This window comes from Patagioenas fasciata, chromosome Z (assembly GCF_037038585.1).
Source record: "Patagioenas fasciata isolate bPatFas1 chromosome Z, bPatFas1.hap1, whole genome shotgun sequence".
Lineage (NCBI taxonomy): Eukaryota > Metazoa > Chordata > Aves > Columbiformes > Columbidae > Patagioenas > Patagioenas fasciata.
The window spans coordinates 66,250,133-66,268,355 of record NC_092560.1 but is presented as its reverse complement, the minus strand read 5'-3'; the positions used below and the strand labels follow the sequence as shown (position 1 = coordinate 66,268,355).

The 18,223-nt window shown below is 36.3% G+C and overlaps 1 protein-coding gene across 6 annotated transcripts in view; it reads left to right on the top strand.

Annotated features, from left to right (window-relative positions):
- The window catches only part of ADAMTS6 (ADAM metallopeptidase with thrombospondin type 1 motif 6), a 150,764-nt gene that overhangs the window by 125,310 nt on the left and 7,231 nt on the right, over positions 1-18,223 (top strand). For 5 of the 6 annotated variants that reach the window (XM_071801811.1, XM_071801812.1, XM_071801810.1 and 2 more), the window contains 4 exons: positions 4,842-4,971; positions 8,144-8,348; positions 12,671-12,847; positions 14,055-14,211. In XM_071801811.1, the coding sequence (XP_071657912.1) occupies positions 4,842-4,971; positions 8,144-8,348; positions 12,671-12,847; positions 14,055-14,211 (669 nt within the window). Of the gene's footprint in view, positions 1-4,841; positions 4,972-8,143; positions 8,349-12,670; positions 12,848-14,054; positions 14,212-18,223 lie in introns of those variants that run through there. The other variant, XM_071801813.1, reaches the window with a different exon arrangement.

Genomic DNA, 18,223 nt, shown 5'->3' with positions numbered 1-18,223 from the left:
CATGTTGTGTGGAAAGATGCTGCAGAACATTTTAAAACTGGATTAATATATCTCCTGACATGGATTAAAGATTCTTCACTGTGTGAGTGAGAAGTGGTGAATATCTTACGGGTGATATGCTACCTGACCAGTGTTCAATAAATAACACGTCTGACTTAAATTCTTTTGAAACTGAAGCAGTGATACCTTGTGTTCATAGTACTGCAGAATACTTTCTTAGTACATAGGTCCTCAGAAATGAGTTTACTGAGGCTGCCAAATTTTAGTGAAAGCCTAGAAGGAAATGTGTCTGAAACCAGCAGAAAATCTGATGAAAATATAACATTAGTATCCATGCTATCCCATAATTATGTTTGTGAGAATGGTATGCATCATTAAATTGCTTAATTCTGAAGTATTTATAAATTATTATTTTAAAGCAATTATATTTGAGGGAAATATCATTGTGAAGGCAACATGCAACCTATTTTATCTGCCACTAAAAGAATTCAGGCAGCTTGTGATATAAAGGATGGATAATTATTCATCAGTTGGAGATGAACACAAATTGTATGCCAGGTAGCAATGCCATGTTACTAGCATTGCTGTTTGCCTAGCCCTTTTAAATACTATTTCTAATCATGGTGAAATTTAAGTAGAAATTTGCAAAAGAAATACTCCTACTCGGGTTGTCAGATCTGATTTTAATTATACTCATCTGTTGCCAGTGTTTGCATAGATTATAGAATTTAAAGTGAATTACCTTGTCATAGCTTCTCAAATATTTAGATCTTCCACTTACTTGTCAAGAACCAAAGGAAGTTATTATAAATCTGGTAAACTTCTTTTTTCTCTTTTATGCTGCAATTGTTATGTCTTTACTAAAATAGTACTAAATGAGTAGAGAACTGAGGAAAATCATCTCTCACTCTGTATGTCTGTATGTATATATAAATATACATAGATGTAAATAACAACATTGAACTACTAACTGATTTGAAATTTTGAAAATGTATGACGATCTAGAAATAAGTGACAAATGGGGAAGAGTATCATGATAGATCATGCTTGACTAGCCAGATACATTTTAATATATAACTAATTTTCTAGACCAAGTATATGTAGTAGATTCATTGATCTAGACTTAGGTTTTTGTTGTAAGCTAAACCTAAAAGAGAATTAGAAATTATTATGGAACAAGAGGCATGTTTAAAATTTAAATTAACAGGCCAAAAGGCAATGAGCCTAGTGGGCTTCTTAAAGATGTTTCACATGACTCATGAGACTTCAGTTTTTCTCGTTTTCATGGCAGCATAAAAAATAGAAAGCTCTGATGGAATTTGGTGACAGTGCAGCACTAGGAGACATATGGACAAGACTGGGATACGTTGTAGTCATTATAAAGGCAGATTTGAATTTAGGATGTGTTTATTTAAAAGTGCTAATGGCACTGGATAAAACACTAGTAAAATCCCTCTGGAGTAAATTTAGGATGTATTTATTTAAAGTGCTAATGGCACTGGATAAAACACTAGTAAAATCCCTCTGGAGTACTGGGGATGGTTATTATTGTGGCTGTAATAAACCCAAATGTGAGGAGATGTACAGAAGGATGGTGAGGAATGTTGCATCTAACAACACAGAAACTGCAAGAGTTGATTTGGTTAACGCAATAAAGTTATTCAAACTGAAAGAATGTTTTGACTTGTGACAACCACAGGTGTGAAGTTCAGAGGAAAAAGATGCACCTAGGCATAAAGTGGAACTTCATCAGTTTACGGTTCCCAGCAATGGAAGGGTGTTGCTTCTAGCTGTGTGTTCAAAGTTCCTGTGTTCCAAGGTTATTTAATTGCCCTTACAGTGCAAGATCTCACTGAATTTCAGCCTTGTATCATTTCATGTAATTGAAATTATTAAGTGCTGAGGATGCTATAAATGTAACATCTTTACGTGAAGCTCTAAAATCTTTGATACCTGATGGATGAATATCTGATAGAAAATATCTGTATATTAACAGAATTGACCAACAGCTGTGAAGGCGTGTACTTCAGGCCCTTGAGAGTCCTCCATGCTAATAGTTTGAGTTGTGTATCAATTCCAGCTGGACCTAACTATCTAGCAAAATGCATCATTTAAAGTACAAAAATTGAAAATCAGCCAAAAAAATTGAGATTGAATACTGTTGAAAATGGTATTTTCTTTTTAGCTTGATCATATAGATTTTTGGTATGTAGGATATACTTGCAAAACAGTCTGGCAGCCTTCTACACTGCTTAGTGGTACCTACTGTTGTCTAATGTTGTGACATTCAGAAATATGTAGAAAAAGAGCAAAATGAAGAGGCTGATTGGTTTACCTGGCTCACCTGTAAGACATGTCACATATTAATCAGTATCTTTTTAATAAATAAAGCTTACTTTAAAATTATTGTGATGTTTATGGATAACCTGATATATCAGATGTATGAAATGGCTTACAAGATGATTTGAAGTGTCTATATTGTGAAGGTTAAGTGTAGCTTTAATCAAAAAGGAGATATCCCAGCAGCAAAGCTACAGACTCTGGATTTAAGTACTACAGTAGAGTGAAGACTCCAGCATTAAGCACATTTGGTCTCAACATGGTTAATAATTTTGAGGTGAGGTGACGAGGTGGGAGATTTTGAGTGTTGTTGAGTGTCTCACCTCCTACACAAGCAGACTGTAAGAAAGGATATGATATGAATGTGATTCCTCTTCTGCTTGTCAGAAACATGACCATTAAGAGCTGAGGACAAATGGAACATTCTTCTGTGCTTAGGATGCAGACTGCTGGGTTTTTGTGAGAATATTTGAATTAACAAATCTCTATTTTTATGTGAGGGATAATGTCCATATTTTGCAGGATGTCATGACAGTTGTCTATTAAATAACAATTCCCTATTGCAGAGTGATTTCAGCTGAGGGTACATCTCCAGAAGAGTGCTTTTAACTGTGTGCCATAGAAATTTGAGAAGTCTAAGAGGGCAGGGAGAGGGAAGACTTTTTAATAAGCTTTTGGGTTATGATGCAGCCAGGGATGCAAGATTCATGGGGCCCATGGCAGGAGGACAAGGAAGAGTTGAACCTGTATCCACAATATAAGAAATTCATCTAGCACAGAGACGGGTATGGTTTCTCATCCTTTGGTCTCAGGATGCTTAAGACATTTTACATTGGACTGTAATTGAATAAGAACTAGAACTAATCTACAGACTAGAAACCACAGTCTTGCCACCTTACCTAAATTAATCCCTAAGTCACAGAAGTTATTGTGTCCTCATGGGAATTCGGAGTCTCCTCAGAATGAGAAAGGATCCCACCTACTCCTGCATCTGCAGCCTCATGGAGGGGTGCATGCCATCCCAAGGCTCATACAAAAGGAGGCTACCATTTTTTCCTATGTTCTTTACACAAAACATCATGAAGACACTTCACATGCCTGTCTGTGTAGGCTGAGGGACTTCAGTTTGTAGCTGAGCAGGATGCTTTGTGGGCCACATTCAAGACATCTCAAGGCTAGGTTTGACTCACTGTTGGAATCAAATACCTGTATTCTGTGTAGGTCACATCTGAGGAACCAAAGTAGGAAATTTGACTCTTGTCCATAATGAGTAACAAAAGAGGCAATTGCAAAAGTAAGTTGATTAGCTTGTTTATAGTGAACAAAAAGGACTACAAATATTTGGTGAAAGAAATTCCGTGTTTTTAGTGGGATGTTTGGTGTCTGAAAAACATATAATTAATTATATTATTACACATCTACTTCCTATAAAAAGCTTGTCTATAAATGAAGAGAGCACTGTAAAGTCAAGTTGGCAGATACTTGAAGACAGGATGTTTTAATCCCAATTTAATTGTATGCATTTCGCATTTTGGGAAAAGTAAAATAATTACCTTGTTTTTAAGAAAGGTTCAGGGCTTTTTGCCACTTTTATGATACAGATAATCCTATTATTTCAGTCTAATGACTACTCATGTTCAATAAGAACTGTATATGAATTGCAGATCCACAGTCTTTATGCTTGCAAATATCATGCAACTTGTTCTAAAAAGAGAGGTGGAGACCATGTGTGCTACTCTTTACAGCAATACTCTGAGTTGAACTGTTGTCATAGCAATGGTTCTTTAATGCTTTTCTTTAGATCCTGTAGTTTTAAAAAATCAGAAAATCTGCTTAATACACTAACTTGCAATGTTGACTTGGCAGCAGTATGTCATGATGTTTTGGGAATAAGAATCAATTCTAAATTGCCCTGTTGATGGTTAACAATGAAAGAGGAGCTGGAAGTGCCAGACAAAATGAGCATTCACAGAGACAAGCTGCATCTTTCAGAATGAATAATACTTCTATTATTTTAATGAAGACAATGTTTATAGGATGACATGTATAAAAATGCAACACTGTTTCCCACTATTGCTGGTTTATTTTAAACCAGAACACATAAACAATAATTCTGCATTGAAGTGTGACCACATTCTATTTGGTGATGTTTTCTTTGGAAATTTAAGTGTCTTTTACTAGGAGAAGGGGTAGACAGAAAATGGATTTTGTGCAATATACAAATAAAAACAATCTGTTAGTAAATCTATAAATATATTCCCTTTGTTTTAGAAAACAACAGCAATTTAAAAACCTCTCTCAGTTGGGTGGCCTAAAATTGAAGTAAAATAAAATATCTAGTGTGGTCAGGGGGCGTTCTGTCAATTGGAACTCACACCCCTGCAGCATTCAGCCAATTCAAGTGGGATGCTAGGATTAATAATCAATAGGTAAAATGCACTCTTACTCAACAAGTAGAAGAGCAAGAATGGTTAATTAATGGTGTTTTATTTTGTCTCAAGGTGTGCAGAAACAAGAGGTGGTGTGTAAAAGGCTGGATGACAGCTCCATTGTACAAAACAACTACTGTGACCCTGACAGTAAGCCTCCAGAAAACCAAAGAGCCTGCAACACTGAGCCTTGCCCACCTGAGTAAGTCATTAATCACTAAGATGGACATGTGTTTTGCATAGGTAGAGAAGTCTTTGTAACCTATAATAAATCCTGTTGACCAAATGTGTATAAAATTCTTATCTAGTATTATGGTCCTGTTGATTTACCAGACAGGATATTTGGGTTTGATTTTTGATTTTAGTTTCAGTTGTGGAAAATATATACTTTGACCTAGAGGAGGCCTAATTTGGCTGAGGATCAGTGGTGTTTAAACTACACAAAGCAGATCTTGTAATTAAAAAACAAACAAACAAACAAACTTTCCATAGATATTTACATTACATACTAAATGTTTGCTGTATTTTTAAGTGTAATAAATGAAAATCTGGGTCAAAATGTTCACTTGAGAAATGGCAAATATAGAAACTGCTTAGGAGACCAAAATACTAGTAATAGTTTTGTCAAGTAACTTTCTCTTCAGGATACTCATTGTTGTACAGTAATAGTGTGTGCCTTTAGGATTAGGTCCCTACTTGGTTACATCTATTTAGTTGTAGTTTTAAAGACAGCTGCATGCTATAATAAAAAACACAGCAGCTCATTTGTTCAAGAATGAAATTTGGCAAGGACCTATAGCATAGCTTGGTCTTACTACAAAAACTGTTTAGAAACAGTTGTGATATTTTACCCTAGAAAATAATTTCAGTATGTGCATAACTCCTTCTTACATTTTGAGACAAATAAAACTTGTAAAACTTGTATAAAAAAGGAAAGAGTCACAACAGTTTATTGGTTCACAAGCTCTGAATAATTTAAGTTTGATGATAATCTGTAGTTATATTCTAATTGGACATGAAAATCATTAATGCTGATTACATGAAGATATTACACAATAAAGAAACACTGTGGTCTCTTCTAGATGTCTCTTAGAAACTGTAAAATTGTAGCATGAAGGACATCAGGAGGAATGAGACAAGACTATAACACATTAAAATCCCAACAGGTCTTCATGAAGCCAGTTTCTTCCTAGAATATCATCCACTTCTGGATGGTGACTGGTTGCAGGATGACAGAGCAGTGTCTTCCACACTTATTCTACCTGTGTCACATACTGTACTAATTTGACATAAACAGAAGTAATTACACTGCTCTCACCTCGCACGTGTTTGAATGTTAATGTCTGTCTCACAAAGAGACATTGTCCTACAGTCTATATGTAAATATATATTTAACCTACAAGGATATGCACTTAGATTCTGTTTAGATAACACTGTTTAGCATGGCTGAAAGTGCCTAAACTCTCACACCATGTACCTGAGAGCAGAACTTGCTAAGTGGTTGTGTTTGGTCAGTTCCTTTTTACCAAACGCATCTGTAATCTGTTCTTTTGTGTGGCTTACCTCTTAAGAAATTAGCACTTTAAAAAGTAATGTTAACATAGTTATTGCAAACTAGTTAATTTTTATTTTTTGCACTGGCATTATTAAAACAAAACAAAAAAACCCACACAAAAATACACCAAAACCAAGGAAAAACAAACAAAAACAGCCCACAAAACAGGACACTTCTGGATTCTCCATCCAGTACAGCAGGGACATTGATGAATACGGTGAAACTCAGGTCATTAAGATTCAGGAACTGGGTAGTGTATATTAATCAGAATCTGATTTAATATATCAAGGCCCATATCTACCTCCATTCTAATGTTCCCCACAGGGTGAGCACAAAATGCCAGACACTTAAGGAAGGGTTCTTGATTTCTGATCCTGTAAGTAGTATAGAAGAAGGCTGTTATAACTGAATGCCAGTTACATTATACTTTAGGTCCTTGAGCAGAAGAGACTTTGTTCACAATATTTTGTTTGTTATTGCAATAAGTAACTCTTAAATTTCCATATTACAAGAAATTATACAGGTAACACATAGTTCTGTGAATACTATAAGTAGTGCTATAACTAACACATAGTTCTGTGAATACTATAAGTAGTGCTGTCCTGTCACACAGTATAAACATAAAAGGTACCTCAGAATGCACTTGAGTAAATCATAGAACCAACTAAAAACTCACACTTAGCCTCTCCAAAGCTCTGAAGACGTTCTAATTCCCCCTGCTGTGGTAAAAATGTAGGTTTGGTATTGAAGAATCACAAATTAATTCTCTTTCACTGGGAAATTAATGACACAATATGGCATATTTGTTTGCCTCTTTGTATTGATTCGGCTTCATATTAGAATATATTACACATTCTGCAATATAAGAATGGCATTTTTGCCATGTTGGTGACATGTGATAGCACACCAGCCTTCACCTTCATCCTCTGCAACGATGATTCAGGTGACTGTATCTAATCAACATATGAAATAATGAAGATCAAATGTTCTCGATGATGTCAGAGATATTTCCAGTGAATTGAGCTGCATTAACCATTCATCAGTAGAAAAAAAAAAAAAAGAAAAACATTGCAGCCAGATTAACAGCTACATTAATCTCTGTGGCAGCACAAAGTAATCTAAATATACTGTACAATTCCTGACTTCTACTATGTACATGTGAACACTCAGAAATTCTCTCTAGCAGCTATCATGCAGTGCTTTAAATTTTTTAAATATTTGTCAACTTAATTTTTATGTGATGAATTCGTGTTTTACTAGTGTTTGCTTCACTTATTCTAATAAATAATATTTTTCATTCCAGTATAGTAGTTTATTAAAAAAAATATAAATCGTTCATAATCAAATGAGAATTAACTCTCAGAAAACCCAGTTTTGAGATTAAATTATTTTAGAAAGGCAACCATCCTAGCTTTTAACTTGTGCGATAACCTACAGCAGTGGTTTCCAAACATTTCCAGTTGCAAACCACTTTCAGAGAAATTATTTCAGGCACATTCATTACGAATCTACTTATACAGCTGCAGTTTTTTCAGACTTAACACTCCTTTCTAACTATTAGAGCCTAGGCTGGAAATTGCTGCTCTAGAAAAATATAAAGTAGTATTATTGCTGGAAGATAAGATTACAGTGAGGAACAAATTAAAATGTTCAGTAAAAAGACCCATAAGTTTCCACTTTATTTCACTGTGAATATGTGTATTGTTAACAGTGACTTAGGTTTTGTAATTTAAACTATTTGGATTCTGGGTTTGTACAATTATCTATGGTTTCTGAAATGCATTAAGTCCTCTAACTTTTTTTTTTTTTTTAAATCCAGATGGTTTATAGGAGATTGGTCAGAATGCAGTAAGACCTGTGATGGAGGAATGCGTTCACGAACAGTTCTCTGTATCAGAAAGATTGGACCTTCTGAGGAGGAGACACTGGACAATACGAACTGTTTAACGCACCGGCCTATTGAAAAAGAGCCCTGTAACAATCAGTCCTGTCCCCCACAGTGGGTCGCTTTGGACTGGTCAGAAGTAAGAAAATTTTGCTGTGTTTGCTCATTGGTAGTAGTGGAGACAAGAGCTCTGCCACAGAATATTAGTACATTTTCTATCACTGCTTGCTAAGTCAAACATTAATAAGAAATTCAAAACTTCATAGATTTAGTATAAAAGTGGGTGTTTTTTTTCTTTGTTATTTACTTCTGTGTTGTTAGTTCTGTTGTTTTGTCAAATGATTCTGACCTGTTTTGATTAAATGTAGTAGAAAAATAGTTAAAACCAAAATAGATTAGTAAAGTAGTACAAAAACCCAGTGAAACAAAAAAGTCTTTAGAATAGCCATTTGATATGTGATAATTGTCTCATAGAAAAAAGCAAATTCAATTTCCATTGTTTTTTGAACACGCAAATAGCTGGAGATTAGAGCTGATAGGTTTGCAATATCAGAAGCCACAATAAACTGGACCTTTTTTTTCTGCTGAAGTAACCATCTCTGTTCTTAGCAACACACCTTAAGAAGCAGACTTGAAAACTGGTATTCTCTTTATTAAAGAACATTTTTCATAAAGTATGACAGGCTTATACTGTACCTTATACTGATTCAAGTATTAAATTTGAAGAATGTGAACCAGTGCAGCTGAAAGGAAAGGCAGATACATTTGAATGGGAATGCATCATATGCACATCAGAGTGCAAAAATTTCTTTATGCTTTTTCACACCCTTGCTGTCCTGGACTCCCACCTCACCTCATTTTTTTTTTCTCTCAAAGTGTGCTATGAAGTACCTACGAGTTAGGAGATCTTGAGTTTCTATGTCTGTGTCCTCACTGTCAAATGCAGCTGTATCATACAATGGATGTCATAAATTGATTACACTATGTTTTAAAGTAATTTTGGGGGTTTGTCCTACTGCTTCTTGGAAAAGTATATTTCTGAGTTTCAGTCTTTGAATTGCAAGTGTTCTAATGTTCTAGTTCTATGCCAATTTATACCTGTTTACTTTTGTTATCTGAAACAGTCCTCCTGCCTTTCCAGCTCTTTTTCATGAGAAAGGAATTACTCTTGATCACATTCTGCTTTTATATTTCAATTTGAAGTTGTCTTTTTGAGAATAAATGGCTACAGTTAAATCTATGTATTATCCCAGAGGTTTCACATGTGCCTCATTTGTTTCCTGCCTCTCTTGAAAATTTCTATAACATAGAGTTGTGTCAGTATACCTTAAATAAGCTATTACATATTGATTACATGAAGTCATCTTATACTCTGTTAATATGTCCAGATCTTTATCCTCATTTTTTCATTTCAGTGAGTGATCTCCCAGTTTAAATAGAGATTTTTTTTTAAGTGCATACCTCTGTAGCATACTGTTGTCATACACAGTATTTATGTACTCAGGGTTGTCCAGCTCTTTCTGTAGAGCATACCTCCATAACATCAATGTCACTTAGTCACCTGTCCTATCTGCTAATTTCAGTAATATTAGGAATACTGAAAAACTGAAATATCATTAAATAACCTGGAAAGAAATAGGAATTAGATCAGTCCTATGACTGATCCTAGAAGGTCGTTGTTATCTCCCTTTCAAATACTTTACTGAAGCCCATACAGGTTAGAACTGTCCTACTTCCTTTGTCTAAAAACATGGAAGGAGACTCTAAAAATAAACTGGGATGATCTACCAGTGATACACCCGTTATTAGTGTATCCCATATTCTGTGTACTTGCTTGCCTTTCAGAACAGTCTTTCGTTCGAAGTAAATTATAAATCACTAGATACTATAAAGAAGTTTTAATGTGCCTGTAGTTGCATAGATCTCTTCTGTGCACAGGTACTTTTAGCTCTTAAAGTTGTTAGAGTCTCTGCAAACTGAAAGCATAAAGAAGGAAGGCTACTAGCATCACTGTGAGCACTCATAGAAGTGACAAGAACAACTTTTACCTTAAGTTGTTAATACAGGTAGTACACTTCACTAAATCAGAAAATGGTTGAGGTTGGAAGGGACCTCTGGAGGTCATCTTGCCCAGTTCTCCCCTGCTCAAGCAGAGTGTCCTAGAGCCAGTTACCCAGGGCCATGTTCAGACAGCTTTTTGATGTCTCCAAGGATGGAGACACTGTTCTCTATTAGTTAGTAATAGTCTAAGCGTTATGGTAGTACTTAAAAGTAGTAATGTCTATATGTTAAATTACAATGCTCTGAGCTGCTGTGGAAGCTGCTGCTGTTCATCTTACTGTCTTTTATAATTTCCATTTGTTCTTCCTAGCTCAAGAAACTTGTTTATCTGAAAAAAAGAAAAATGCGTTAGTTTGCTGTGCTGTTCAGCTGGTTTTGTTCTGTAAGGAATTATGAACAGAATGCCATTTCAGTTAGCTTTTGTATCAAAGTATAATATTCTGAAACATAATGTGAATTTCTGATATTTTTTTGTTTTCATTAATTATCAGACAGATGCTTTTTCTTATATTCTGAATTTCCTCTTAATTATACCAGGTTTTGTTAATAATCCACTATCATAGAACAGATTGTCATTCCCAAACTAAACCTCAATCTACCTCTCGTTTTATATCTTTTGGAATCAGTTCTCTAAAAAGTTGTCAGCTTTATATCCTGAAACCTGTAGAAAAGCAGTTTCTTTCAGTGGCTTTTCTCGGTGTAGATCAGGACCTCAAGAAACCTGGAAATGGCACAGTGAATCTTGAAGTGTGTTTTGTTCTATATGCAGAACAATATTTCTTACTCCACTGCTAGCCAGGATTTCATGAAAGAAGTAGGACAACAAAATTACGGCAGAAAAGTTACTCAGTGGTCTTTGTCCCTACCTGAAAAGGTACAGTGTATTCCAACCCTTTGAAAATGAATCTGACTTGGAGCAGAACAGAAAGCAGTGAAAAGGAAAGAAAGGATGAGTGGGAAGGGATGCTCAGTTGAAGACTCCATCATTGTGGCATTGATAGTTTGTAAGCATCCATTATCATAGCACTTTATTTCTGGTTGTAATATCTAGGCATCATCTCAATACTAACAAACTAGATTATCCATGTGACAAGTTATAGAGCCATAGATACATGTTCTCTACATACTATTCCCCGTATGCCTCCTTGAGACATTGCTTACTAAGATTTTGTCCTTAAAGTTGTTAGCACTGCCACCAACAAGAAGCTTGAACTGATTTTTAACCCATCATATCCAGCCTTTATACAGAAGGACCATGTTACAATTTGTTTTTTACTAATTATATACTCACCCATTTTGGATGTGTGGAAGACCTCTGGTGTGCAACCTCTTGAATGTTTCTCTAGTTCCACAAAGTATTATTTCCCAGGCAGTTTTGTCTCTACGGCTGCTTTTATATGAAAGGCAGTTCCACTCTTGACAGGTTTAGCATAATCTGCATGTAAGTGTTATGCTATCAGAAACTGATTCTGGTCCAAATACTTCAGATTTACTTACAGGATGAAGGTTAATATACCAATTCTGCTTGCAAAACGTCCTGGTCAGATGCTAAAGAAGGACTGATTTGGGGAAGGTCTCAAGTTTTGATTTTGTTAGCATTTATCTGTTACCCATTCTGCAATTGTGCTAATGTAAATTAAATGACAGTTAACAGTCAATAGCAAAAAGGAAGGAGAAGAGGAGGAACCAGTGTGAAGAAAAAGGAGGAAAAGCAGAGGTCATCAGACCTTCCTTTCAAATTACTCTTTAATTATCTGTTTGCTCTTAGAACGAGCAGAGGAGTGATAAAAGGAGCAAAAACAAGAACTGTGTGAAAACAGAGTTTAAACAGGAAAGGAGACAAAAGCATGCATCAAAAGAAAGGATACAGTATTTCTGTTTGAACAGTCTGGTTTCTGTGGAGTCGAGTAAAACATTTAGCCTCCTATATGTTTTTTGAGGAAAAATGTGTTCTTTGTAGCTTAGTTGTCTGTAAGTGAGGTGGAGAAAGACTATACTAAGGTAATATATTAAGAACAGAGAGTTGAACTTTTAGTTTCTGAAATGCATACTCAAGTTTGTCTCATGATTGTGCTGCATGTAGCAGACCTTACTACTTTGCAGCAAAGCACTTCTTAAACCTAACCTAAAGATATAAGAGTAAATAGTAACACTGTAGCCTAAGTATGAATAGCAAAGGAAGTCTACTTCTATGAAATAAACATTTATAAAAACTTGAGCTTAATATTTGTGTTTCTAGACATTTTTAAATTATAATTGTCATCTTGGGGAAATGGTGATTATAGTTTAACTGTAAGACCATAAATGCAATCTTCTATTTTCCATAATAACATTTCTGACACTTTATTGACTTTTTACTGAGATTTCATTATTTATTTATTCATGTCAATATTTTTTCAGTGCACACCGAAGTGTGGCCCAGGATTCAAACACCGAATTGTTCTGTGCAAAAGCAGCGACCTTTTAAAAACTTTTCCAGCTGCTCAATGCCAAGAGGAAAGCAAGCCGCCAGTCCGCATCCGCTGTAGTTTAGGCCGATGTCCTCCTCCTCGCTGGGTTACAGGAGACTGGGGACAGGTGAGATAGTTCATTTAAGTATTTATCGCTGTTAGTCTCCTACTCATTAGCACGTTTTCAGGATAAGATGTTGCTGGAAATGGATAAGAGATGCTTTTGTCTGAGTCATGGAAACTATCTCACTCTTTGTCTCAGCTGGAAATGTGATTCTGAATGATAGTTGTCTGCCGAACTATAAAGGGTTTGCTGATAGCATCTAATTTATACTTGATTAATTTCTTCATGCATTTCTTAAAGAATCAAATAGTCCTTATTACAGTATTTTTGGAAGGGGATTTTGGGATACCACAATGTTGCAAGGTTTAAAATTTTTAAAAATGTGTTTAACTTCCTTAACAAACATGATGGAAATACAAAGGCCATTCCTATTTTAGTAAGAGAGGTATATGTAGCCACCAAAAAATCTTCAAGATCTATCTGATCTTACATAAAATAGTCTGAGCAAAATTATTACGTGACAGGCTGGTGCTGCCATTGTGCAGTGTTTCTAACTACAGATACCGAGTTTCCTTCTTTACGTTTTTATGTCTCAATTATGATTAGTGGCCTCATTTTAAAACAATAAATGGATATTTCACTTTCTGAGTTCACTGACTAGTTTGCCACTAATAAAAATAAAACACTTTTGCTTAACTAGCCAGAGGACAGCCATTTGTGGCATTACAGTCTAAATGATTTCTCTTTTATGGTAGTTTTTCAGTTGCGCATTTGTCTTAAATTGATATTGTACTAAAACCACTATAGAGATTAAAAATGTTTTGAAATAGCGAATTATTTTTGTTTGAAATATAGTTTTCTTTTTCCTTAAAAAAGTCCTGTAACAGATTTGACTTCTTGATTGCCTTAGTTTTTCTTCTTTATTCTAAAATGATTATTCCTCTCTTGAAAACATGGACTTAAGCTCAGATATGATATATGAAATAGTGTAAATTATAGTCTTATGCCTTAAATCTGTGCTACTCAGGGAGCCAATATTACACTGTGTTTTATTTTCTGTGAAAGACAAGTGCTCAGGTATGCTGTAAAAATCCCAAAATTCTAAACAATGTTATGAAAACTATTTTCTGTGTTAACCAAATATTTTCAGATGCCTGTCTTCTTTAAAATGTGTGCTAGTGTACTGTTCCAAATTGCTTTCCTGTTACCTTGGTTTATATTTTAAAATTGTATCCGAATTGTTTTACCTTTTTATCTTTCTTATTTTTAGTGTTCTGCACAGTGTGGTCTTGGACAACAGATGAGAACAGTACAGTGCCTCTCATACACTGGACAAGCATCCAGTGAGTGTCCAGAAACACTTAGACCTCCATCAATGCAGCAGTGTGAAAGTAAATGTGACAGTACTCCCATTTCCAACACAGAAGGTAAGCTTGCCATCTTAATATAATATATTCTGGAAGAAGTAATACAACACAGTCAGTATTACTGCATTAATTTATTAGTAATAATTTGCATGATGTCATCTCTCAGCCTGTGAGTGAATTTTTTTACAATTATTTTCAAATTAGTTGTCAACAAGAAACACAATGCAGATGCTTTGTTTAAAAAAAAAAAACAGTTAAAGTGTAAGGCCAAGTCATGAACAAAATACTATTGTTTTGTGTCATTAATTTTCCAGTCTCTTTATTGGTTAAATGGAAATGTCTGTAGTAGCAGGGGGTGCATGATATGCTTCTCATTCACTGACTTTCTGCCTGCTCCATTAGTGGTTAACATAACAACGTAGTGGCAAAAAAACGGAATTACATGCTCATTGAAAGCCTGGGTCCACAGATTTAATGCTACACTGTGCTACAAGCCTATTCTTACACTTCAACTTACTTGTCAGATTCTTCTAATTAACTTCTGATTTCTTGGATTTGTAATGCCTGTTTGAAAGAATTACAGTATTTTTTACATGATACAGTCTACTTGTTCATCATAACATATTTTTACTAGAGGATATACTAGATAATAATGTAAAAATAAGCTTATTATGAAAGGTTCCAGATCTAAACTCATAAATTGTCCAAGCGAACCTAGTAAGAAATTATGTCTTCCAAGTAGAATTGGAGTGTCAAGCAGTAAAATTAAAAACAAACAAACAAACAAACAAAAACAAAAACCCCACAACCTTATTGATTGTAAAAAAAAATAGAATAGTTGCTCACAGGATGAATAAATTTTGTGTGGGGAAAAGGAATTAAAAAATTACTAAAATGTACGAGTCCAAATATCAGGAAATTTTCCATGCCAATAATAGGTCTTTTAAAACAGTTATTCCCTAAGTTTTGACAACTTGACTGCGACGTCACTAATGCTACTCCTTTTAATATATCTAATCTCTGTGTAGCGTATAATGGAGTATCTTTTACACAAGTTCTCCAACTACATTGAAGTTTAATATCCTAATTATATGGAATAAGGACTGTGAATTTACGTTTTTTTAAAAAGGCAAATTTATGCTACAGTTTACCCCAATTTGTTGGTCATTCAGTACCTACTGTATCAGTTTAAGTTATCACCATAGACTTCAAGTTGTCGTGAAAATCTCTCAAACTGAGAAGTCTGGGATGAAATGCGAGCATACTAGTCTTCCCAGAAATACACTGATGATTTAGTGTATGAGCACCATAATTTACAGTTTTGAAGCTTTATTTTTAAATAGGGCTTATCATCCCATGTTGTTGTTTGAAAAACATCTTTGTAATACAATTTTCCTTGATAATTTTAATTCTCATTTTTCTGTTTAGTGCTCTCAAGCAGTCTTTATATGATAATTTTCAATCTACAAAACTTTCTACCCTTTAAAGCTCGAAGGCTAAATGATATTTTATTTCCAAACATAGATATTGACTTTTTCCAAAGGAAGGAAGGCAATAAAATACTTATTAAGTGGGCATGATTTAGTCCCAGTCTCCTCTTAATTTCAAGACGATGAGACCATGTTGTTATTTATAGTAATTATGTTAGTAATTCTTCAATATTATCTGGAAAATAAGCTAATCTCCCATAGATGACTACAGTCAGGGGTCTTCTGTATGTCATCTGTGTACACTGGATGGCCATGGACTTCTTAACAGTGGAACTGTGTGGGGTAACAATGAAAAGTAAGGCTGTTGGTAATAGCGTTTTTCAAGGACCTACATCTTCACTGGAAAATTTTTGGGTTCCACAAATAGGAAATGTTGAAAATCACTTACATAGTATTCCAGATGGACTTCAGCTCTTTGGCCTGCACTCTGAGTTGGCTGGGCATGAGCCTGCTCCTTACTGACAGCCATGCAGCCTTATTAGCACAGTTAGGAACAATCAAGGGGAAAAAGATATAGCACCGTTTCTTCCAACAGATACAGTTCCCACCACATTGCCACTTAGCACCCCATTTTTGTTTATGTCCCGTGTTGATGGTATTTGCTGAAAACCACTGATTATTTGTTAGTGATTAAGTGGCTTAAATGACTTAAAAGTAAGTGTAATCTCAAAGTTCATTTAGCAATTTAAAATACATCGTTTCAGAAGAACCTTGTTACAATTACAGAATCATAGAATTATTTTGGTTGGAAAAGACATTTAAGATCATAAACTCCAACCCTTAACCTAACACTGCTGAGTCCACCTCTAGTCCGTGTCCCTAAGAGCCTCGTCTACACGTCTTTTAAACACCTCCAGGGATAGTGACTCCACCACTTCCCTGGGCACCCTGTTCCAATGCCTGACAACCCTTCCCATGAAGAATTTTTTCCTAATACCCAAACCAAACCTCCCCTGGTGCAATTTGAGGCCATTTCCTCTTGTCCTATCACTTGCTACTTGGGAGAAGAGACCAACACCCTCCATGCTACAGCCTCCTTTCAGGTAGTTGTAGACAGTGATAAGGTCTCCCCTCAGCCTCCTTTTCTCCAGGCTGGACAGCCTCAGTTCCCTCAGCAGACTTGTACTCCAGAGCCCTCACCAGCCTCATTGTCCTTCCCTGAACTCTCTCCAGTACCTCAATGCCTTTCCTGTGGTGAGGGGCCCAAAACTGAACAAAGGATTTGAGGCGGGGCCTCACCAGTACTGAGTACAAGGGGACAATCACTTCTTCAGCCCTGCTGGCCACACTAGTTCTAATACAAACCAGGATGCTGGTGGTCTTCTTGTCCACCTGGGCACACTGCTGACTCATGTTCAGCCGCTGTCAATCAACACCCTCGGGTCCTTTTCCTGCAGACAGCTTTCCAGCCACTCTTCCCCGAGCCTGTAGTGCTGCCTGGGGTTGTTGTGACCCAAGTGCAGGACCCGGCACTTGGCTTTGTTGAACCTCACACAATTGGCCTCAGCCCAGCGATCCAGCTGTTCCAGATCCCTCTGTATGGCCTTTCTGCCCTCCAGCAGATCAACACGGCCACCCAGCTTGGTGTCATCTGCAAACTTACTAAGGGTGCACTCAATCCCCTCATCCAGATCATTGATAAAGAAATTAAACAGAACTGGCCCCAATACTGAGCCCTGGGGAATACCACTCGTGACTGGCCAACAACTGAATTTGACTCCTTTCACCACTACTCTTTGGGCCCAGCCATCCAGCCAGTTCTTTACCCAGTGAAGAAAATGCCCATCTAGGCCATGAGCTGCCAGCTTCTCCAGGAGAATGCTGTGAGATATGATGTTGAACACTTTACTGGAGTCCAAGTACACAACATCGACAACCTTTTCTTCAGCCACTGCACAGGTCACTTTGTCATAGAATGATATCAGCTTGGTCAAGCAGGATCTGCCTTTCATAAACCCATGCTGACTGGGCCTGATCACCTGGTTGTCCTGCACATGCCATGTGGTGTCACTCAGGACAGTCTGCTCCATAACCTTCCCCAGCACTGAGGTCAGACCGACAAGCATGTAATTCCCTGGATGCTCCTTCTGTCCTTTCTTGTAGATAGGTGTCACATTTGCAAACCCCAATTCAACTGGGACCTCCCCAGTTAACCAGGCCTGCTGATAAGCAGTTGAAAGTGACTTACTGATCACCTCCACCATCTCCCGGAGTACACTTGAATGGATCCCATCTGGCCCCATAGACTTATGTGTACCTAAGTAGTGTAGCATGTCACCAACCATTTCTCCTTGAATTATTGGGACTTCATTCTGTTCCTCATCCCTGTCTTCTGGCTCAGAGGGATGGGTACCTGGAGCACAATGGGTTTTACTATTAAAGACTGAGGCAAAGAAGGCATTTAGCACCTCAGCCTTTCTCTCATTCCCTGTCACTGTTTTCCCCTGCATCCACCAGAGGGTGGAGATTCTTCTGAGCCCTACTTTTGTTGCCTGTCCCAAAACTAGACAAAAATTTTATCTTCAAGGTATTTTTTGAAGTATTTCTTAAAAATATATTCTAATTTATACACATTTCAGAGT